The sequence below is a fragment of the Tauraco erythrolophus genome, chromosome 16, assembly GCF_009769465.1.
Source record: "Tauraco erythrolophus isolate bTauEry1 chromosome 16, bTauEry1.pri, whole genome shotgun sequence".
Lineage (NCBI taxonomy): Eukaryota > Metazoa > Chordata > Aves > Musophagiformes > Musophagidae > Tauraco > Tauraco erythrolophus.
Window position 1 is genome coordinate 21,221,883 of NC_141480.1, and position 23,589 is coordinate 21,245,471.

The 23,589-nt window shown below is 49.7% G+C and overlaps 1 protein-coding gene across 1 annotated transcript in view; it reads right to left on the reverse strand.

Moving 5' to 3' along the window:
* NRG2 (neuregulin 2) overlaps positions 1 to 23,589 on the reverse strand; it is a 178,167-nt gene that overhangs the window by 42,966 nt on the left and 111,612 nt on the right. The window contains exons 2-4 of the mRNA XM_086621447.1: positions 20,941 to 21,112; positions 8,619 to 8,737; positions 4,570 to 4,635 (exon numbers count right to left, since the gene is read on the reverse strand). Of these exons, the coding sequence (XP_086477573.1) occupies positions 4,570 to 4,635; positions 8,619 to 8,737; positions 20,941 to 21,112 (357 nt within the window). The remainder of the gene's footprint in view (positions 1 to 4,569; positions 4,636 to 8,618; positions 8,738 to 20,940; positions 21,113 to 23,589) is intronic.

Consider the following 23,589-nt stretch of genomic DNA (forward strand, 5'->3'; position numbering starts at 1 on the left):
TTTTTACATCGCACCTAGAGCAGCAGATGTGATGGCTACTTAAAAAATACACAGTGTGCAAAATAAGCAAGGACTGGGACCTGATGGCAGACAAGCACAACACAGCTCTCTCCGCAGACCGACGGCGAGACCGCCAGCACGTACACCTCAAGGTGCCATGCCTGTGTGCGTGCAGGCTCACTCAATTACCAACCACACCTCCAGTTGTGGGTTTTAAGTTATCTGAGCAAAGGCCACACCAGGACTTATTTTTAGTCTAATATTGAAAACTGGTCTGTCCGCATGGCCCTTGGTGGATTGACTTCTGTCTGCTCTACCCGTGCTCTGAGCTGGCTGGACACCCTTCAACTCCAAACCAACAGCACCACACTCACGCTTGTAGCATTGCTGGCTCCAGGAGAGCACAGTGCCTTCAAACTGGAGTGACCAGAGATCAGCCAGTCAATTAATGTGCAGGTCTGCCATGGTCACCCAGTAAAGGCCATGCCAGACTGGATTTGAGGGAATTGGCTGAACCTTAATTACATGGCACATCTTACTGTCGTATATGCTGAAGCTTTGATTCGACTAGATGTGATTTACAAACCACATCACAGTAAAGGCATCACTGAGCCATTGCAGCCATGCAAGCCCACCAGGCCTATCTCACCTGGGAGACAGAAAGTAAGGAAACCATTTCCAACATCCAGCCATGCTAAGCATTGGGGAAGGTATTAAATGGAGGAGGGAGAGTCTGAATGAGTCTAAACCAATGAGTCTATAAGCTTAGTCCAATGACTGGTGTGTGGAGAGTTAGACTTAATTGGAGAAGGAAGGGCTATTTCACCCACCCTCCCACAGGGATCTCTCAAGGGACTTCAGGGAGGGCTTGTGATCCTCAGCAGCTGAAATAAAGGCCCCAAAAATCAATCCAGAGAGCCCAGCTTTCATTCAGGTGCCTCACATTATCCTCCAATCCTCATATTCCCAGCACAACTCAGCACTGTTTCTTCTGCTTTTTCTCCCTCTTTCATCTTCTCATCTCATCTCATCTCTAACCTCTCCCTGCTGCAGAGCACTCATGGAGTGAGACTAGACAGCCCAGCCAGCACTGCCAGCCTACATGGGCTGCTAAAGTCAAGGTACTCAACCCGGTTAGCTAGACGGTGACACAGACAAAGGGCATGAGCCAGGTCCAGGTGAGCAGTTGCAATGATCCACATGTTGGTTTAGAGCATCTGCTCATCACTGGCAGATCCTACCGTATCTGACAGTATCCAAACCACGGTTCCTCCACCCAGTCTCTATTCTCTTTTCAACCTCAAGACTTTACCTGTTTGTTGAAGTCGAAGAAATAAACCAGAGGAGAGTTCAACAGCAGAAAACAAGCAAAAGAGATCACATGACCTTTCCAGAGATTTTAAACATTATCCTACCTTTTAAAAATGAAACTTTGTTAAGATTTTAGTATCTTTGTTCTGCATAAACCTTCCACCTCAGAATGCTCTACAGATTGCTCTGAACCTTCTTTCATTTTTGCCTCAATCAAAATGTTTCTAAACTTTGACGCTGATTCCTATTCTGTTTACCAAGCAGGTCTGTAGCCACAGATTCCCAAACCCTGTTTAGCTGCTTCGAGCTGCACAGCGACAGGATCACATTACCATTTTGAGTTCTCTGGATGTCGAAATGAGCATAAAGGACCTTTCTCTCTGTATTAGGGCACGTGAACAAGTTACCCCATCCCGGCAAGTTCCTGCCTGTGAGCTGAGTCACTGTGACCACCCAACTCCACAATCTTAGCCTGCGACAAACACAAGACAACATCTCTTATTTAACACTTTTTCACTATGGACAAGGCTACTGCAACTATCTCGTGCTTACTGGGCTCAATGGGAAGACTTCTTGATAACAGTAGAAGGCATGTCTTCTCTTTCAAGGACTGCACTGACAATGCTCAAACAGAAGCATACACTCAGAGGAAGGTGTAAGACCATGGTACCATGACAGAACATGCAACATCACGGAAAGGCTTTCCCAGACACCAGATTTCCTCTCTGAATCTGGCCCTCAGAATCAAGCTTGACTATGTGGACCGAAGCTGGTGTTAATATCAACACTACACCCCTATGACCAGGCTAGCACTCATTACACTCCATGGTCCAGCTTGTTACATCTGCTAAATGCCTCTAGCTCATACGAAGATGTCCACACCACTGAATGAGGCTGAGTGGTAACCCATGCCATGCACGTACCATGTAGTGGGGGCATAAGGAAACCCTGCTCTCTGTCTGGCAGGTCCGTGTACTCAACCTGAGTATAAGATTGCATCTGGACAAGGATGAAGGGTAGATTTGAATCCAGACAGCTCTCAACATGCAGCACTGGCAGATCCTAGATCTCCCAAGTGTGCTGTCTTTGGTCACAGATACAGATTGGTATCAGTGTTGTCTCTACACCAGAAACACCATGAGATCCTTGGGTTTTTCTGTACTGTCATGAGATCTGTGAGGCCCATACCAAACAGTGCCTCTCTCAAAGGGAACCAGAGGTCTTGCTCCAGCCAGCACATAGGCAAGGGGAATGGCAGCTTGGGAAGATATTTCATGTGCATTATCATAACAATGCAGATGTTTCCAAGAACCTATGGTACCAATCTGCCTTCTTGCACTCTGCAACCTCATGTCAGGTGCCAGCTGGGCATGGGAAGGTGCTGAGATGGAAAGCAGTGGGACAAAAATATGCTTCCAGAGAAAAAAGTTACCCAAGAACGGAGACAGAACACCTTGGAGACCTGGGCTGAATTTGGAGCGCTCTCTGGTGTGTAAACCTGCCTTGTGTCAAGGATGCAGCAGTGCCTCGAGGTCTATGGCCACTGGAGAAGAGGAGGAGGAAGGCAGGGGTGACTCAGGATGTGGCAGAATTTGCTAGTGACTATGGTTAGGGGTGGTAAGAAAGGCTTTAACAGTGCTCCAAGGGGGAAATATGTGATATCCTGCTCCTTCTCCCAAGGCAAGGGTAGAGAGGAAGACCAAACCATCCAGGAAGGAACTGGGGCCTTCAGGAAAAACACTAGTTAAACACGTATACACCAGGAGAAACAGGGCTACAGGGGGTGAGGTGCATGGGGCTACACGGAGTGATGGGGTTTTATCCCCTTGCCCATAGGGATTGTCTGGGCCATGGGGAGAAAACAGTGAGTTTCTTGAGGTGTAGGGTCTAACACCCTTGCCCAGCCTACCTGGTAAGATGCCTGCCTCGCACCACGGGCCAAGCAGAAGTGACCACATGCCGTGACCAAGCTGCCTGTGCGAGGCAGTCTCTCCTTTCCCAGGCAACTGCAGCAGCCACCAAGTTTGCATGCTGTTTCTCAACACTGTTTAAAATCCAGTGGATCATTTACAACCTTCTAGTGAAACAATGGGAGGTGGGACAACCTACAGGTGCCAGGCAAGCTTTTGAACACAGATATTTAAAAGAAATGCAAGAATTTTACAAGAATGAGATACTCATAACATCTTCGTTACCTCCCCATATGTTATACACATATGCAATTCTACAATAGATCATCAGTAGCCATAAAAATCAGGAGGAATACATGTTATTTAGCTAAAAATTGAGAAAGATCATAAAAAAGGAATGTGAAGGAAGAAGTCAATTACAACTTAAACTCTGGAGAGTTTACCATCTCTTCACAACATTACAGAAAAAAAAAGACAGTCAAGGCTGATGTTCCCACAGAGGAAAGAAGTTTTTCAGAAGGAGAAACTTCTGTGCAAGCCACATGGCATTTTGCCAGTTTCCTTTCCATTGTCGAAATGTGGCTTTTAGTGAAAATAGCACATATCTAGCGCGATGCAATTATGTAGCATGGATCTATGCTGGTGAAAGCAAAGGAAAAATCCTGGGGAAGGATGGTAGGTCATTGCATTAACGGTGCTGCATCTCAGCGTGATGTCCCCAGTGCAGTGCAAGGCTAAGAACAACACAAGAGCAAATTTGAAGTGCAGTTTTCTGATTTGAAGCTTTTCAAGGATACCTGGCCAACCCCTGTTGTGGCTGCAATCAGATTTCCTTTAAAATCATAAAAGATTGAGCTTTCCAAGGAGGAAACATCCCCATAAAATCTGCAAAGCGGAGTTGTCGACAGAGAGGTACAGCCAGCTGGGCTGTCAGTTCTGGGCTTGAGCAGCTGGAATGGAAATACAGCACAGATCTCAAAATAACCGCCTGGCCCTCGGCTCTCCGGGTGCCTCCTTGTTTGGATGAGATCCTGGTGGGCTGTCCAGCGTGCTGACACTGCCTGGGTGGGAATGCTTAAAATCCAGTTGCAATTTTAAGTAGCATGTTTTTCAATTTACCATTGCGATAGTTATCAACCTCTCCCTCTCTAAGATAGACACCAGCAATATAAATCATATTTTTTGAAAGATCTAGGGAAAGATCAGTGACTTTGGAAGAAATCAAAGAGAAGTAGTGATTAAAGAAGTTTCCAGGAGGTGATAAAGCATTTATGCAAAATGTGTCATAAAAACAAAACAAATAAGGGGAAAGAAGCTATATGGGGGGAGCGGGGGGAGATGTACTTACACTCTTCTTCCATAACAACTATTTTAGTTTCTGAGGCTGGTAAGACTTGTGGTGCTTTCGTTGTTCCTGGGGAAATTAAGGTAAGAAAGTAGTGAACAAAATGTCTATTTTGAGCAGAGAAGAGTGGGCTTAGCTACTGCAGGTAGGAGGAGCAGAGCAGGTGCTGCCGGGTGGCGCAGGCTGGGGCGGTTGTCACCGTGTTAGTACTGGTTAGAGTGTGCTCAGATGGGCAAGTGGGTGACAGAGGCAGATAAACGAGTGCCACTGCCAGGGATGGCACCGGGCACGTGGGTCCCCTCTCTGCGAAGGGCCTCATGCCACTAGGATCTCCGTCGTGACAAAAAGGCAGAAATGGCTCAGGATTCACTGGGCGGGTGACGAGCAAAACCGTGGGAAGGTTTCTTGGCCCTGACGGCCACGAGAGTGCAAAGGGGAGCGAGAAAAATGTGGGATTTAAGAAAAGGTGAGATCATCTGAAAAGCCTCCATCCCACAGGCATGTGCAGTGCTGCAGCACAAAGTAATGCTCGTACAAGAGATGGAGGAGCACGAAACAGACGTAGGTCATGACCCAAGGCAACACAGGAGTCGAGCACAGGTGTGATCTCCTCTTTATAAACCAGGACACTGGGAAAGTCCGATGTCCACAGTCACCAGCCCCACTCCAGCCTGCTGACAGCAACAGCCCCTTCGGGATCAAAGCCCCTCACCACCCTCTAGATGCACAAAGGAGATGGCATCAGGAGCCTACGCTGTGCCTGTAGCACCCTGTCAGAGATAGGGGGTCAGACCACCACAAAAAGGCAAAAGCAGAAATAATTTTTTACAGAAGTGTGATTTTTTTTCCTGAAGTGTTTAGCCAAGGTGGAGGTGAGTCAGTTAAGGAGGTGTCCAGAAACTTTCTGAGGAAAAAAAGCCTGAAACAGTCCCGTCTCAGCTGTGCCTTCATGCCCATGTGATACCGATATTAGACTACTCAATAAAGAGAACTGGGAAACGGGACATTTTTCCAAGAAAGCATCTAATTTACCTCAAAGTAATCAAAATCTGAAAATAGCACCAAAGCACAATATGTTTTGGCTAAGCCCAGAAGGATTTCCTCAGAAACTGACACTCTCCCAGAGCTTTTCAGCGCGAAAGCATTTCTTTCTGAGCCGGGCGTTTTGTGGAAATACCAGAGTTGCAGAGGAGAGATGAGGTGATGGGTTTGGCTGATGGGCATTTTGTAAGTGACAAGGGGTCACTGCATTGCAGCCACTCTCTTTTGAAAGAAAATCTCTCTTCAGTGTGGTATTTTCGGTGACTTGCAACAGGCCTGCATGGCTGGAAAGGTGCTCTCTTGAAACTGGCAGAAATCAGAAAGTGGTTGTGGAATAGAGCAGAGAGCACTTTGCAACCGCAACGCTGCCTCATCAGCTGAGAGATTTTTCTACCAGCAGAGACTGAATCTCAGACCCTCCCATCCCTGGGCCTGACGGTCTCATGTGTGATCTCCTCTGCCAACCAGGACTCACGTGGGCTCAGCAGCCTCTGCAGCCCCGGAGGGGAACGGCGTGGTAGGCTGAGGACACCTCGCTCCTCCACGATGCTCATCTCAAGCCTCAACAGCTCAGGCCACCTCTTGCAATGCCACCTCTCTACAGGGGCGCCCAGAGATGTCCCCAGATCTTGGATCTCTGTACCACAAGATGCGGCGTTAGCTCAGGACTTCTTCCCAGTCCTGGTTCACCTCCCTGTATCACAGTTACATTACAGGACCTCCAACAATACTGCTAAGGGCCAGATCAGAGAGTGTGCTTCCAGCAGATGATCCCAGAGCGTCAGTCCCAGCCAGCCTGCCCAGGACAGGCAGATGCACCAGGTTCCCCGCAACAGGGCCACAGTGAAGAAGCAGAATATAAAGCAGCAGAACACACAGAAACAGCAATACCTGGACTGAGCTTCTGGAAAAGAGGGGATGGCTCTGAGGGGAGGCCAGCCCACGCGTGTGGTCTGATTAATTGTTATAGACTGCTAGAACTTCACATGGCACTGTGTTGAGACTCAGCCACAACAGGATCAGTGCTAAGGAGCCTGGAGAAGAACACAGGTAGGGACAGAAGACAGCACACGTGTGGATTCAGAGACAAGCAGATGCCCTGAGGAGTTTTCTACTGAAAGATATCACAGAAGAAGGGAGCTTGCAGAAGTGAGGAAAGCTGTCAAGGTCCCAGGAAAGCCCAGCAGTAAGGAAAGAGGGAGACTCCAGGACAGCACGTGCCTGGGCACAGATGAAGGCTGCTCAGCTCTGGGTAGCTCCAGGGGTAAGTGAAAAAAGAGTGCAAAGGGGGTGACAGAGCTGCAAAAGCCTACAGCGATCATCATCATCTTGCTTACCTCTGCAAGGGACTACAACGGGTGTGCAACGGCTGTTCTGCCAGGCGACCTGCCAAGAGCAGCAGCGAGGTGTGCGCGCGGGGAGAGCAGCAAGCCACAGGTGGGTTTGCAAGGCAGCTCAGGAATGGATTAACCAAGGCACGGCGGCGGCAGGGCACGGTGGGCGGTCTGCCGGATCTGCAGCACCACGCAGCCTGTCGCTCCCACTAGGAAAAGGTACAGGCCAGATCTTTGGGTCTCTTTGGTTGCTTTTCAGGTCTCAACACCTTTCCGGGCAGCTCAGGTGTGTCCTCATACTCCCTGTGACCTGAGAGACAGCAACCACCTGTCCTCGCCAGGCAGCAAGCCCTCCTGTGGAGGAAGTTAACCCTGAAAAACGCTGCCATGACCCGGCGTGCAGGAAGGGGCAGCTGGAAGTGGTAGAGACCTGATGCGCGTGCTCCTGGTGCCATACGCACCGCGCAGGATCAGAGCCTTGCAGCAGGCGTTGCTCAATCATACTCTTTCTCTTGTGCAAGGGGATTGCTGGTGGAGGAGGCAGACAGGGCTCCGACGGCAGGCACGTGCTGCCCCTGCATGTGGCACACGGGGAGGGGGCTGCACATGCAGCTCCCAGGCAGAACAGGAGCAGTTTACGCTGCGATGCGACAGCCGGAGCGTGAGCCAGGAAAACAGGAAGGGCACTGCCTCCGTCGCCTTGCTCTGGACACCTTTCCTATCTGACCTCGTCAGAAAAAACACAGCAGAGCAGTGGGGCTAACTTCATAGGCGTGAAGCACGAAGGCATGGAGGCCTGAGCACGGGTGGCCTTTCTCCAGACCTGGCAAGCACGGGGTTTGTACGGGCAGAGAAACTGAGGAGGGGGCGATGTGATATTGCAGCTTGGCAGAATAAAAGATTCAGGACTGCAAACACTGCTGAGGCAGAGGTTAACAGAGAAAATAATGCCAGAAAGCAGCAGGAGAAAGCTACCTTCCTTCACATTTGACTAGTGCCAATAAGAACACAACAGCAGAGCAACTGGACCACACCAAAGGGCTGCAGAGTGCAGAGCCCGGCTCCCACAGCGCCCACCGTGAATGGCAGGAGCAAGAGCTCAAGAAACAGAGCTTGTACAGAGTCATCCCTCCCCTCGTCGCACCCGCCCGGCTTCTGGCAACCACTGCAGGGACTTTCTGAGCTGGAGGGTGAATCCAAACCATCGTGTTAAGCAATATAATTATTATGACCAAGATAATAGTAAAACCACCTAACCTCAGACTCCATCCGCTGAGCTCTAAGAGATGGAGCACACATTCTAGGATGAAAACCAGAAGCAACTTCACTCATCGCAAAGCTATGGTTTAATTATTCGTCTTCTGGTGAGTTTTGCTTCTCAGTAATTCTTTAAAAAAAAGAAAACATGAAGCCCACCAGCTTTCTTTCCTCCTTACCTCTTTTTTTTAAAAAATACATAGACTGTAAGTTTATTTAAAATGTAAATTAACCACATTGCCAGTGGCAGATAACAAAGATAAACATTTATGCTAAGCTGTATTTTTCTTATCTCCCAAGATTGTTTTACTCGACATCCTGAAAGCATGAAGCAAAATACAAGATAGATCATGTGCAGAACCTCCTGCTTTCTGCTTGAATGGCAGACAGCTCAAGACATTTGCTGGCTTCTTCACTTACCACTTTTCACATTCAGGCTGCCTTTCGCGATGTCTTTTCCTAAAACGTTCTCTGCTTCGCAGCTGTACTCCCCAGCATCTTCCAGCTTCACCTTGTTGAACTGCAGTCTGGAAATCTTTCTGTTGAAAAGTACAGCAGATATTTCTTACTCAGTTGCTAACCATCCTCACAAATTGATAACCATTCCTGGCCCTGGTACACTGCCCGTTATGTCACCCCTTCTTGAGAGGATGGGCTCTCTGACCTCACAAGCTGACTAGGCACTCAAGCCTGGTCAGGATTCAGATGAGACCCTTCCCAGGAATTACAACCACCATGATTTCCTAAATGAGCACCTCCCTCTGAACCCACTGTTCCTAGCGTGTTGCCATGTCTGACACTTGCTCTCATTCTCATAGAAAGTCTTGTGAGGGGTTGAGCCCAAGAGTCCCAGCGTCCCAGCATACAGACCTTCTGCACTGGAGAAAAGCCACTTTACTGATGGGCAGTGGGATCCGCCCGCGAGAAGGAGATGTGGAGATGAGATGCATGTTCTGCACCTTCCTCAGCAAGGAGGTGCTTCACCAGCTGCATTCAGTAGTGCCACACACTCAAATGCAAACACCCACGAGGTCAGGGGGCACTCATCCCTTTCCAGTCTGCAAATCAAAACCCTGTGGTTTGATCTGGACAGATAGCTCCTGACTTTATGTGGGCCAACAAACAGGGCAAGCACTTTGTCTCCTCCCAACACCCAGACTCCGATGTACTACAAACGTGGGGCTGAACTGCACACAATCATCTGATCATCCAGAAGTGCCTGGAAAGAGCAGAAGACGATGTACATGATGATTGCCCGTGTCACCTAACGACCTGTGCTGTGTGCTCCATGGGAGAGGGAGCAGCTCCGCGGCAGAGCTCTGCAGCTCCACGGGGAAGGCGAGCATCACCTCTCCCACTGGCTGTGACTGATGTCTCATTTTCTGGGATGCCTCTCTGACTCATACGCAAAACCTGTTGTTGCTTAGTGTAGCAGAGATCTACAGAAGCCTTCAGCACACACTGTATACCACACATGAGACCACAGTGGGACTCCCGCATCAGGTCCTCTGTTTTACTACATTTCCTTCCATTTTAGCCGTCTTATCAAAAATCATCCTGTGTGCTCTTCTCATGAGAACATCTCTCTGCTTTCTACCCCAAGCTTTTATCTCAGGTCTGTGTCATACAGTTGCTTTATTTAGAGACTTGGGAACACTGCCAGCTGTAGAAGGAGGTCCCAGTGGCCTATGTCGCTGAAGGCAAATAAAATTCTTTTCATGTGGAGAATAATCATTAGCTTCAGACATATTTGCAATGTTACATGTGTCATCTGAGAAGGACTTTTATTTGGGATGTGCAAATCATCGTCCGTAAGAAGTCCTTCACAGAAGCACAGTGGCATCCTTTTAACACCCTGACATGCTGTTCTACTGGGAGCCACGGCGCAAGGAAACAGCGTGAACATCTCACTAGTTATATTAGTAAATTAAAAGCACTTGGAGACAACTTGGTACAGCTCCCAGGATACAGGCGCTGCCCTGTTTTACAGGATGTGGTCAAGTGTTCAATTGCATGAGTTTAGGTCCCATGTGGAGCAATTTTTAAATGAATGTTGACAGTACGCAAAGATCTCTTGAAGCCCTCTAAGCCTAGGTCTCCCCTAATCCACTGTACAAAGCCAGTTATTTGGGCCAACATGTTCCAACACAGGTGCCTAAACAAGCAGGCTGATTCAGAACAGTGCAAACCTGGTGCTATCCACTTCTCTGAATTTTCTCAAGCCTCTTAGAGCAACTGTGATGGTCCTGGGCATCGTGGTCCTCGCCCCAGGAGTCAAGCAGCACCCAAGAGACAGCAGAGCATTTAAGGGCCTCCAGGGCCTGCTGTGCCTGGTGTCAGTTGGGTTCTGCATCTTGCTAGGGAGGTACAATGGGCGCCTGATGAAGCGGGTTGGCTCTGTTGGGCTGTAGTTCCCAGTCCAGGACCATGTTCCCCACTTCCTCCACAGAGGCAGGCATAGCAACACTTGGCCAAGGGGTGAGGTGGACTCCTGGTACTACTGTACACAACTCCAAAAACACTGCCCCCAGCACAGCCCAGCCGTTGCTTTCTCTCAGCTGTCTCAACCCTCATTGACAGAATACACCACTTGTTTTGTGAACCACCCCTGTGACAAGCTTGTAGCTATTGCTGCAGAGGGAAAAGGTAGGCAGCGCGTGTAGAAAGCAGCTTGGAAGAGTGAGGCTCTAGCTCAATGCCCTGTAGAAAACACCACCCTCGCACACCAGCATGCTAAGGCTATCTGCCAGTGCAGAGCTGGAAGCATTAATGAACACACTGCCTTCAGCTGCTGGAGGACAGATATTCTAATGATAATTGGCTGCATTGCAATCTCATAGGCACAGCAGGTTTCACCATGTGCCACAAGTGAAAAAATCCACTACAGCATTAGAATACTACCTATGTTCGTGAACAGATAAAGGTTTTTAAGTCCCAAAGATACAAATCCCTAAGTTATTAGTGACACAAAAGGCTAATAAAAGGGGACACACTTGACAGATTCGTCTCCAAGAACAGGATGAGAGACATTTGGTCTTTTACCTGGAACTGGAGAGGAATGCGAGCAGAATCAAAAGCAATGCTGGCATTTATAGCATATCAGCATCAAGGCGAAACCAAAGAGGATTATTTTGTTTTAATGCACAGGACTGTTGTTCTGTCAAAGGAGCTTATTTTTATTTTCCGTCACAGTTTGTTGAAATTCTCCTGGATTGTAAGATCCCCTTGAGAAATCAAGAGCTTTTTCTTGCTTTTCATACCCCAGATCAATGGCGTAGCTACTCTTGTTCTCCACACTGTGCTGTATATAGTCAGGTAAGAGACTTGGGGGTTGAAGGGCACAGACAAGGATTGGTTTTAACGTGGCACATAGCCACAGCCAAAAGAATTTCCCTCTTCCAGGAAGCACTGAAACAGCCAGAGAGATGCCTTGTTTCGCAACTTTAGCCATGCGCCTTTTAATTCACACGAGTAATGCCCAAGCACTAGAAGAACTGAACTGGAGGATGTAAAAGAATCTAGTCCTTGCTGGATCCACGTATGACAAAGACAAAGATGACCGGTCTGTTTCTATTCTATTTTACTATCTTCAAGTGCTACTGAAATATCTCAAAACTGCCCAGGAACTTGGTTTTTCAACTTTGTGTTCTTCCTCCTGCTGCTCCAGAGGGCAGATACTTGGTTCACTCGAGGGCTGAGGCGTGTTTTTACAGAAACACCAAGAAGTAGCATATGAGGAATCATGTTGTGCACAGGAGTTTTGTATCAAGCCCCCCGCTGTCCTTCTGGGCAGCATGTTTCTTGGGGACACCAGCCCCTGGGAAAGCCCTACCGTGTGCGTTCACAAGGGTGCCTGGCTGCCAGACGAGGCCATTCTTCTGGAGGAAGGCACTGCCCCGGGCTGTTTGTTCAGTGAAAGGGCCAGGGTCACTGACAGATCCCATCATTTCACTGCAGTGCAACTCTGTTGACATTTCTTTACTCCAGGGGAAAATCTGCCTCATTGTCTTTTCTGACCCTCAGTACATATGACTTAGCCGCGCACTAATTGTCTCCTGTAGTGCCAGTGGAAGAATAAGCCATGGGGAATATGTTGTCTGTGAGCTCTAGGGGATAGGATTCACAAGGAGACCTTCATCCTGGCCAGAAGAAGATCCTCCAAAATACCTTTCTGGCCAAGAGAAAAGCATGCTCCCAGAGGGCAGTTTGGAGCAATGAGTAAACCACCAATCTCCAGACTACAATGGGAAACAGGGAGATCGGCCCTTGGCCGGACCTACACAAAGATCCTGGCAAATTCTGGACGGGAAGGGTGGCCTCATCTGCTGTAATTTAGACATCTCAGAGTTCAACATCTAAATGTGAGCTCGGGCCCTGAGGCCTCCAGTATAGTCAGAGGAAAAGAAACAGGCACTTCATCTGTCGTGGTTTAGGCTGCGCATCATCTCAGCCAAGAAGGAACTTTTCATGACAGGAGTCATGTACCCACCAGCGTTTTGGTCAAGCTTGATTCATTTTTCTCCCCTTCCCTACTGCCAAGGGGAAATGGGACCGTCTTCCCAGGTCATCTCCTTGCAAAGCCATTCATCTCGGACCGTGTGAGCAGGAGAGCAGCTGCCACGAGTTGCCTCCAAGAGGACTCGGTGCTCCCTGTGTGAGTTCAGCCACTTCTGCATCGTTCAGGACAAAAATAGCTCTAGGATTATTACTGTTGTAGTATTTTATTGGTCTTCTAAAAATAGGGGAGCTAGCACACAAGTAATAAAGAAGCCAAGGAATTAGCGGATGAAGAGAATTTGAAGACCACACCATATGCGGCCCCTAAATTGTCAATGAAGAACACTGCACATAGTAAGCACACCTGAGATCCTAGGAAAAGGAAATTCCCAAACATGACCCTTGCAAAGGACACACTGAATGCACTGCTGTGGTTACTCATTAACTCCGTTCCTCTCTGTTTGCACAGCGAGCCGGTGGCAGGAAGCACACCGATGTTGCAGAGAGCAGAAAGGCCAGCAGTCTGTACTGCCTACGCTCCTGCCAAAGACTTAATTGGTGCCTATGTGCTGTCCTGGCACTCTGCATGGCAGTGCATTTGCCCTGAGAGAGCAGGTTAATGATTGGCAAGAAGATTCAGAATGTCCAAATGCTCAGTTTACAGTCAAGAAGTGTTGTCCAGTGACCGTCAAACATCAGGCAGCCCCGCCAGCTGGAGCAGGGGCTCTCAGTGCCCTGGCCTCAGGGAACACGTTCGTCTTCCCCAGCACACCGTGGAATGAAATCAGGCAGAAGAGATCACTGCCCTGCAAAGCAGAGTGGGGATGGCCATGGCAAATCGTCTCTGTCTGGCCTGGCGGAGGTGGCAGCCAGGAGCACCCTCTCCCCTGCACAGCCGGATGGAAGCCACTCCGTCTCTTCCCTGCCTTGTCACGGAGCAGCACAACAGAGCCGGGCAAGCCGACTGTGCCTTGCAGTGCTTGAGAACAACGAGTGGCCCTGTGCTGGTTGCTGTGCGCTCTAGGGCACGATCTGGCTAGCTCAGGATTAGCCACAGAAACAGCAAATGGGAAAGGGGAAAAAAAATGGCCTCAAGCAAAGCAGTCAAGTAAGAGGGATAAGGACAGGAAGGTTCAGACTTTTCGGCTCGGCCATCATCCCTTCCGCAGCGGGTGAAGTCCTCCTTCCTCCTCCCCTCTCACCATCATCTGCCCCGCTCAGCGTTTGACCTGCTGGAGTGGTGGAAGAAGCAGGCGTGGGAGACAGCTAATGTCCTTGCGGGTGCCCGGGACCGGACCGACCATCCCCTGACCCCCTCTGCCTGCTCTCTCCTACCCCTGTCCCCCGACATTAAAGTGCTGTTCTAACCTGAAAAGCAGATTTGCCCCTTCTCTGCTCAGCAGTGCTGTTGTCTCTCTGTGCCCAGGCTGGGGACAGGCTGATTTTAAAAGGAAGACTCGACCAGTCCTTGCTGTGCAGAGCTGACACTGACACTGGTATGGGAGTGAGAGCTGGTGTCCCTCCTGGGTCACGCAGCGTCAACAAAAGGGGAAACGATCGATAAGTACACTCCAAAGAGCAGGGTCACTTGTGCAACCACCCTCCGTCCTCAAATCCAGCCTGGGGCCACAGCGCTGCGCTGCCGCGGATGTTCCCGCGACGCGACGGGGCGCGGGGCGACGGAGGCGGCGTAACGCGCCCACACGCCGGTCCCTGGGGTGGACTCGGTGGCCGCTGTGCTGGGAGGTAAACCCCCGCGTCCTGCTGCTCTCCGTGCCGGGCGAGTCTGTGGCGGCCGCCGGCGCGTGAAATCAATAAATACGTAAAAGGTGAGTTTTAGGTTAAGGCTGATGCACAGACCCGATGTCGGTGCAGGGGCCCTCATATTACTTGTCCTGGAATTCACGGCAGTTGATCTGCCCCACAAATGTTTCCTCCAACCCCAATGCCGGGATTTGAGTTTCTTTGAGAAAACGTAGATCCTGGAGCAGTATGCTGAGGGCAGCTCAGAGCAGGTTCTTTCCCTGCTTACTGAGATGTCTCACAGGAGAACGCCAACAGCCTCCCAAGAGCCAGGGACCTCCCAGCACCAAACACGGAACAGACACCTCCCGATCCCAAAGACAGTATGGCCTCAACAGAGAGACACCTCGGCAGGTGTGCGGCCAGGACAGTGTGCAGAGGTCTCACCACCTCAGCAACCAAACCACAAGCTCCTTCTGTAGCGGGGACGGGAAGAGAGGGTTAGTGCTGCTGAGGAGAAGGCATATAGAGGTCCTAGTTTGGAATCGTCTCATAAACTAGACGGAGGCTGATATGCTGGGCAAATCAGAGGTAAGAGCGAAACTTCAAGAATTGCCAGAAGCAAGGAGGAGGAAGGCCTGAGGAGGCCCTTAGAGCAACACGATTTACTTTTGAAGAATCAGGGAGGAGGAGAAGGAGGTGCCATACTAAATGCAGCTGTCTAGGGGAGAGCTCTGTGCAGAGCATGGGAATGGAGATGAGCAGAGACAGGCTGCAAATACTCGGATCAAGGAAAAGCAACTGCGGGAACAGAGGTCACGGGAAAGGGATGGCACCTTCAGATGGACAGCAAACCACCCCTCCAAAACCTCTGCAAAACGTATCAGCATGGTGGTACACAGGGTTGTGCAAGGGATTCAGTCACAGTTTTGGGGCTCTTTTCTGAGTTTGGAGCCTGTGGGATGCGTGTCATTCTTTTCTTCCTAAGTCATCTTTCTGCAACTGGTATATGTCACAGATCCTCACCAGTGCCTATGAAGTATAAGGGGGACCTGGAAAATTCATGCCTGTAGGTGCATAACATGCTGTCCCAGATGAACTGCCTCAGTCCTCATTCCAGCCCTCCTCCCCCAAGGGAAAGCACTTTAACTTAAACTGGATGAATGGGATTTCAGCTCATGTCTCAATGAGTGCTTCAGCTGAATCTGTGAAATTTTGCAACTGCAGAGGGCTAAGGTCTGTAGGGAGAGATATTTATATATTTTTAAGCAGCCAACATGACTGGAAAAACCACACAAAATTTCAGGCACGTAAAGCTCCTTCCACCTCTAAGTTTGCACACGCCACCAGTTGAAGCAGCCCAGCATATGGCCGTGACTTGTTAGCCACTGTAACACAGTCAGGTTTGATTAAATGCCCATTCCCTGAATCTCTTAGGAGCCCCAACTTGCAAAGTTTGTGGATTGTTCTAGCTCAAGACCCAACTGCTTCTCCTTTCAGTTCTCAAATTCCCTGGTTCGGTCCCAGGTGCATTGGCCAAGTTGATGTCCATCATCTCCTTTAAAACAACAAACAGACAAACAAAGGAGATGCTCTCCTTCACACCCCCCTCCAATAAAGTGCCTTCAGCAGCTAAAACCAAATCCCAAATATCGGAGACTCATAATGACATCGTGAGAGTTAGCAAGGCAGAAGCTCCCCTGGTGATTATAACAACACCGGTGCTTGAGAAGAGTCTTAGCTTCAAGGCATCTGGAATTGCTCTTGCAAGATCCATTGTCAAATGAGCTTTTTCCTTTGTTTAAAAATGTCAGCCTGAAGACCCCTGCCAGAGTGGTGGTATAGCCTGCTTGGGTTCACTCTGGCTCCCACAAGGCTTCAACAGTTCTCTTTGCCCCTCCTTGTCTCCAGGCTTAATTAGGAAATCATTTATCTTTATTGGCACTCTCTTTCCCCTGCTGCTTTGGCATTATTATTTTTTTTCGCCTTCATTCCACAGCAGTGAGCTGTACAGGGAAGACCACAGCCCCATTCATTGTGGGTGGGGAATAATCTACAGCAGGGAGCTCTACAAGGAAGACCCCAGCAATGAATCTGCCCCAACTAGCATCGCCTGAGGGACTGCGGTACAGAAACAGGAGAGGAGGGTATCCCTTGGCTGCACTTACAGGCTAACAATAGGGATTCCTGGTGATACTGAAAGTAGGACACTACTCCCAAGGGACGTCATACGGTCAGCCTCTCCCAAACTGAACTGCCAACCCTCTCCAATCTAATGATATGCCTACTTCACCACCCCAGCAATCTCCCTTGGTAAATGAGCACACAAAGAGAAGAGGCTGTAAGGACAGTCACAGCTAGGAGACTACCAGGCTCCTGGACCCCCTTCTGACAAGGGGAAATGGATCTAAGCTGGAACATAGGAGGTTCCACTTAAACATGAGGAAGAACTTCTTCCAAGTACGGGGAACAGAACACTGGAACAGGCTGCCCAGAGACGTTGTGGAGCCTCCTTCTCTGGAGATGTTCCAAACCTGTCTGTACGCGTTCTTGTGTGATCTGATCTAGGTGGTCCTGCTCCGGCAGGGGGATTGGACTAGATGATCCTTTGAGGTCCCTTCCAATTCCTGACATTCTGGGATTCTGTGATTCTGTGACTCCAGCTGAAGATCTACATGTCTCAAGGCTGAGCCCTGAGCACAGCCTGAAGTGGGGTAGGTTATCTACACCTCAACAAACAGAAACTCCCTTGGCTTTCTCCACAATTGGCATTTGACCATTTGCCCCGATAGTCAGAGGGTCAAAACTCAACCTTAACTTCTTGGGAGCCAGCGGCCTCAATCAGATCCCAGACGTGCTCAGCAGAAAACAGCATCGCTTTGGCAGCTCAGAGGGACAGCCGCTCACTATGCTGTACTTCCACTACCGCACGCGATGCTTTCTGGACAATTTCTCTATGTTCCCCATCAACTGTGTTTTATTTAAATTGAGCCAGAGATAAAATTCCAGCCAATAATTTCTTCTACCTTAAAGAGAAGTTTCCTCTTCGTGCAAGCCAGGCTTGCCCCAGCCTGTTACTAATTACGGAAGGAACATGCAGTTCAGAAAGGAGGCATCAGAATTGTTCCCCTCCCTCCAGCAAATACCCACTGAGTAAAACTGACTCCTTTGCCTGATGGCACCAGAAGTTTTGCCGGTAAGTTTAAAAATAAGAGGGAAGATGATTGATGGAAAAGCTGAAGAGCTGACATGCAGTTAACTGTTCTTCTCCTCCTTACAATATATACTTCCCTTATTTTCAAAAAGGTCTCAAACTCTGGGAAGGCCAGTGGGATCAGATGAAAACTTGACTACAAAAAAAAAGGGCTTCGGTCACACTTTTTAGCTAGAGACCTCAAGGCTCTTTAAACACATCGGGAGGAAATCCAGTGGTAGAGGAATGAGACACCGAGGGCAACCATGTTCTTCTCACCTCCCATTCTAATCCTCTGCGTGTTGTCTAAGGGCTGCAGCGTTGCAGACAGAGTCTGATGCAGAGCTGTGCCCAGCTCTGCCGGGGGACTCACAGGGCCAAGGGGAACACTGTGGACAACACCTCCACATCCTGGCAGGGCTCCTTTTGCCCAGCTCCAGCAGACAACACTATTAGGTCCTTGGATCAAACTTTTAAAGAAATGATCCTGTGCACCTGGCCAGGTGCTGCACAGTCCGCAAAGCTTTTTGCCTCGCGTGCTTTCTCTGTGAATGTCCCTTCCCAGTGCTCTATTTCTAGCCCTCTGGAAAACCCACTCTACTCTGAACTGAAAGGAAGAGCAGAGGATTACTTGGAGACCAGTGTTATCTCTAAGCGGAGCCAGATATATAAACCCCACTATTCTTGAATTAATCATCATAAAGTAAGGCTTCCTTTCTGAGCTTTACAGTTTAGGATGCTTTTCCTTCCCTGGAGCCCCCTCGTAACATGCCGGAAGTAATGATGTACACCCATATCCCATGTCTAGTTTTGTGTCCCTCTACTAAACTCAGTCCCACTAGCTACATTATGGAGACAGGCAAGGTCATGAGGACTCCCTCAACCTTCAGCCCACATGCACAGAGCAATTCCTAATGTTTATTGCATGCAGCCAAGACCAAGAGGAGGCAGGTCCAGTGCCGGTGAGCACTGTGCCCTCAAGGTGTTTTCAAGCACTAAGACCTAGTAAACCCTGTGGAGAGGAGTGCCTGAAAGCTGAGGATGCCAGACCTATCCAGATCTGCTTGGAGAAGTGTTCCTTCACTTCTGACTGCTCAACAAGGGGCAAATGGTCAACAAGGTGTTATCTTCTCAGAGCTGTCCCAGCTCGACAGCTGCTTGAGTCTGGTCTCCACAGTCAGACCCCAGCCCCAGACAGGCAAACTCTCCACTTCATGGCATGTTTTAATGGCAGCAGGGAGCAGAAGCAGGGACAGCAAACAATTCTGGGGGCAGATCGGTGGGGGACACTTCGGGCTCACACCTTGGCTGCTGAGGGAGCCTCAGACACTGGAGGAGGTAGGTGCTCAGCTTGCTTTAAAATGTTTATCCTTGAGCTTATTTTGCCAGCAGGAAGCACTTCCAGCACGCACACGCCTTTCGCCTGTCACTGGCAGGCTGTGAGCCAACACGTTGCCATGGAAATGGTAAACGTAAAATTATGACTTGGTAGCAGTGTCCTAAGGAAAGAGGATCAACCCTCTTCCATATGTTTATGTCCCTGACCAGGCACTGCGTGCCCCCTCTGCGCCACTGTGGGTGGGATGCCATCATGTCACAGCTTCGTGCTGGACACGAGGTGCCAGGAGGCAAGGAAGGACTATGATCTCTGGGACCACAGCAGGGAAATGCTGCAAGATTCTCGCCATGATCCCTCCCCAGAGGGTTTTGCTGGATGTTTGGTCTGGGGCTGATTGCTCTTTAGCTCTGAGGGAAATAGCTCCCCACCATCCCAGCGCCAGCGAGCTCAGGGTCCCACCAGCTGCCTGCCCGCAGGGACGCGGTACCCACACGGGGAGGACCAACAGGCGTCCCACGCCTGGCCGCAGCGGGCCACGCAGACCTTTCCCCAGGCCATCCCAGCTCCAGCGCCCATCGGTAAACAACTGGGACCATGAGGCTGACAAGGGCCACAGAAATACTGAGGGCAACAAAGCAAAGAGGTGGGCACAGCTCTGCCCTACCTCTGCCACCTGCAAGCCTGGACAGCCCTTCCTGAGCAGTTTGCATCCGCTAGATATGAGCTAGTTATCCCAGATCCGCTGGTGTTTCCAGCCTAAGCCTTCCCACTGACCTCCCTGCCTCACCCCAAAACAGCCACGAATCCCACAGTTATTATGAGCGAGGCCAACCATTCTGGGTGTGACTTCGAAATCAAAACCAACAGGACTGTAATTAAATTGGAGCAATTAACAATAACCCATTCGAGCACCAACTGCTTTTTCTAACTGACTTTTAGTGGCTTCTAATTTAAAAAATTCATACTCTATCAAGTCCATAATGAGAGGAGATGAGCTATTTTTCACACACTCGGACATAACATATGTTAGCAAAGAATTAGTTTCAAGTTTTCCAAGGGGTAGGGCAGTTGCAAGCTGACTTTGTTGCTGGCTAGGTCAGGACACACGAATGTGAGCACAGTCATGGGTATGGAATAACGTTAAGATAAATCACATGTAAAAATCGGGCATTGAAAAACAGCAACATGGATCCATTAAATCAATTTCCAGTGACAGCCTCTTAGCTCAGTCACCAAGGCCTATTTCTCCCAGTGTTTTTGCACTCCCTGAACAAGGTGGTCCCCGGGATGACACTCACTGAGAGCAGCTGCCCAGGAGCTTTGCTGCGTGGGGAGTCTGGGGCAGCCGTGATGGAGCTTGCCTGGGTGCAGCAAGCCAAGGTCTCGTGTGAGACAACACCTCAGCGGGTGACTATGGGCCCCCTAATCAGACAGTGTCATGGTGTGCTCTTGCATCCTTCCAATCATCTTAGATGACTTTGAGTCCCCTAAATTCCGGAGAGAACAGAGCGATTCCTCCCACTGGCCTGCTGCTGGCTGGTGGGGCGAATGCTGAGTTTGAATAGCTCCTGCATCCAAACCCCCAATCACAAAGCAGGATCCAACCCAGGTAACCCCAGCTGCCTACAGCCTGTCTACAGCCAGCAGGGAAAGAGTTATCTCCCCAAGCTGCTGGACCCGTCTCAGATACCCAATGACAAAGCTACCCAAGGACAGCCCCATCTACAAACCGAGCATCTATCCTGTGCGTGCCTTGCTCCTCTCTGCTACTCTGGAGGAAACTGGAACTCTCGCTTGCTCTCCCCAGCATGGTAAAAGGGCAGCGCATGGTCCTGTGGCTCCAAGGAAGCATCTCGGTGTCGCTCAGCAGTGACTTGGAGAGCACAGCACCGCTTCTAGCCAGGCAGTCCCCTGGACCCAGACACTCTGTGTTAGCGAGCAGAGGCAGAGCAGCCCCACAGCATACTTACTTCCCATTCCCATACTTGATCCGGATGTCTTTGCTCTTCTTCAGCTCTTTGCCATCTTTAAACCATTTGTAGGACGGCTGAGGGTTGCCAGCAGTCGCTTCGCATTTCAGTGAAATCTTTTCACCAACATGAACGTTTGGGCTTTTCAGTTTCTTCAGTTTGGGAGGGACAGCTACAAAAAGAGAAACCAGACAATGTGAAACCCGCCGTTTTCAGGCGCTGTGCACCAGCGATGTGAGCCCACCAAGCCCCCTCCCCTGGAAAAAGTGCTTGCTGACCCCGCTGCCTTACGATGGCCGGAGAGGGGCTGCAGGGCAGCTCGGGTCCCCAGGTTTTACCAGCATGCAGGCAGGGAAGGAGCACGGAGTCAGAAACATCCACGTGGGGATCGGAGGGAGCTCCCGGGTCTGGCTCTCTCTTTTCTCTGCTCCCCATGGCCAGACTCAATTGCTCCATGGCTGCCCTTACGCAAGCAGGACCCACGTGTCTCCTGCTGGCGTGGGGGTTTGCTCGGCTCTCCAGGCTCTCCCACCAGGCTAGAGCCAGGGATGCAGGGGCTCAAGTTCTTCGGAGACTATTTTTCTCTGCATCCTGCCATTGCTGCCAACGATTACCAACACCTCCGTGACCTCCGCCACTGCTGACGGGCATGCTGCCAACCCCACAGTCCCACCAACACAGTTGGAGTACTTCGCTGCAGAAGGAGCAGAGGCAGGTCACCGTCCCCCTTCTCCCAGCAGCGTGAGCCATGGGTGCTCCGTGCCTGCTGCTAGGACAAACAGCCGTTCGGCACGACAGCATCAGCAGCAGAGCAACAGCCACTGCGAGGGGCTGCAATGAAAACCCACGCATATAAAGGATGAGAAGGGGAGGGACAGCTATTCTTCGGGTTGCAGTTAAAAAAAAGAGAAAGAATAAAGCTATTTAAAACAGTCTTAGGACCTGCAGTGTCAGGCTGGCCAGCAGCCTTTCCAGTCTGAAACCTGGCTCTGCATGTGAGCTGCCCTGGTTGTTTCAGAGAGGGGATTTTACCACGCACCTGGAATGCCAGGCAGAGAAAGAGAGACACTTCTTATCAATCTCTGCCAGGCTTTATATTATACCTGGCAAGAAAGGATTAGCAGGCTTGCAATTTTTCTTTCAACTGACAGCTCTGCACTCTTCCAGCTCACTTTTTCATTCTCAGCCTTAACTTTAAAAAAGAAAATAGCAGGTAGCTGGTTTTGCCTTAAGAATATTGGTAACAATGGTTTTCACTTGTCTAAAATGTGTTGCAGATAAAATATTTCCTCTGTCTAATATACACAAGCCATCTTTTAATTGCCTAGTGCATTCTGATCTTGTGATATGGAAAAGCAATCAAAGGAGGAGGAACTGGATGGGTTTCATTAGAGCAATCACTATTTTATAGACCTTTGGATGTCTCCTCTCATTCTTCATGCCAAGCGAAGTTATTATAGGTTGCTTTTATTCAAAGACTGTTTTCATTTAAAGTGATCTTGAACAAAATAAAAAGCACAGCAATCATCAGGCATATGCTCCCATGGTAGGAAGCTCTAAGGACTCTTATATTCCTTTGTTTTATGTGTGAGAGTATCAGAAGGTAAATTGTCCTAAATAGGAAAGATACAAAAACGGACAGAAATGGAACATTTCAGGGTAACATGAATTGGCTGGCAAAGCTCACAGTGACTGAAAGGCAAACCCAGAGACGTCTGCGACCATGAGAGGAGAGGTGCCTGGCAGCACGCGGGTGGCTAAGGCAGCAGGTCTGGTCCCAAGCACACCAGACCTTCCACTGACTCTCAGCTGCACAGCTACACCAAGGCACAGAAACAAACTTAAGTTCCAGGAGAGCAAAGGAAGCATGTTTAGCACATCAAGGAAAAAAGAACAAACCCCACAGTCTTCCTGACTGTTACTTCTGCACACCCAAGCCTGCTGCAGGCTCCTTAGAAACCTGTGCCGCAGGCAACAGAACGGGGAGGGCTGCACGTGTGCTAATGGGGCAGGGGCAGCACAAAACATGGCTTGGGCAGCTGCAGGCAATTGCCTCAGGCTGCACGCTGACATCTCGCACTGCTTCCCAGGTCACTGTGCTTCGGCACAGACAGAGACTGCTGAACAAAAACTATTTCAGCTTTCCGCAAATTTCAGGAGTTCTGTAAAAATCCAAGGCGCCCCGGGTTTTGTGAAGCCAATATCCCCGATCCTTGCCTGGAAATGGGTCACCTAGAAGAGCAGGAAGGCAATGAATGGAGAAGAGGGCTCGTCTCTTCTCAGAACACTGTGCACAGGGCGCCAGGAAGGTAAACAGGACCTTGCTTTTATAGGGGTCATTTTGGGGAACAGAGAAATAGACTCTGTCAAATATTTATTCTGTCTGAATGTGAGTGTCGGTTGGCTCCTATTGTACACTGAGGTCACCCCGTACCATGCCAACAGTACACATATGCCTTAAATACTGAGAAGGTCCTGACCTTGGCATTGGTGCATCCGCTTCATATTATTTTCAGGCCTGTGGTCTGCAGAATTATGAAGAAGGCAGCATGGCCTGGGAGAAAGACATGTCAACTCCACCCCTTTCCCCAGAAAATGCTGGCAAAAGAAGAGCAAAGCCCACCTGGAGATCATTGAAGCACAGGGCCA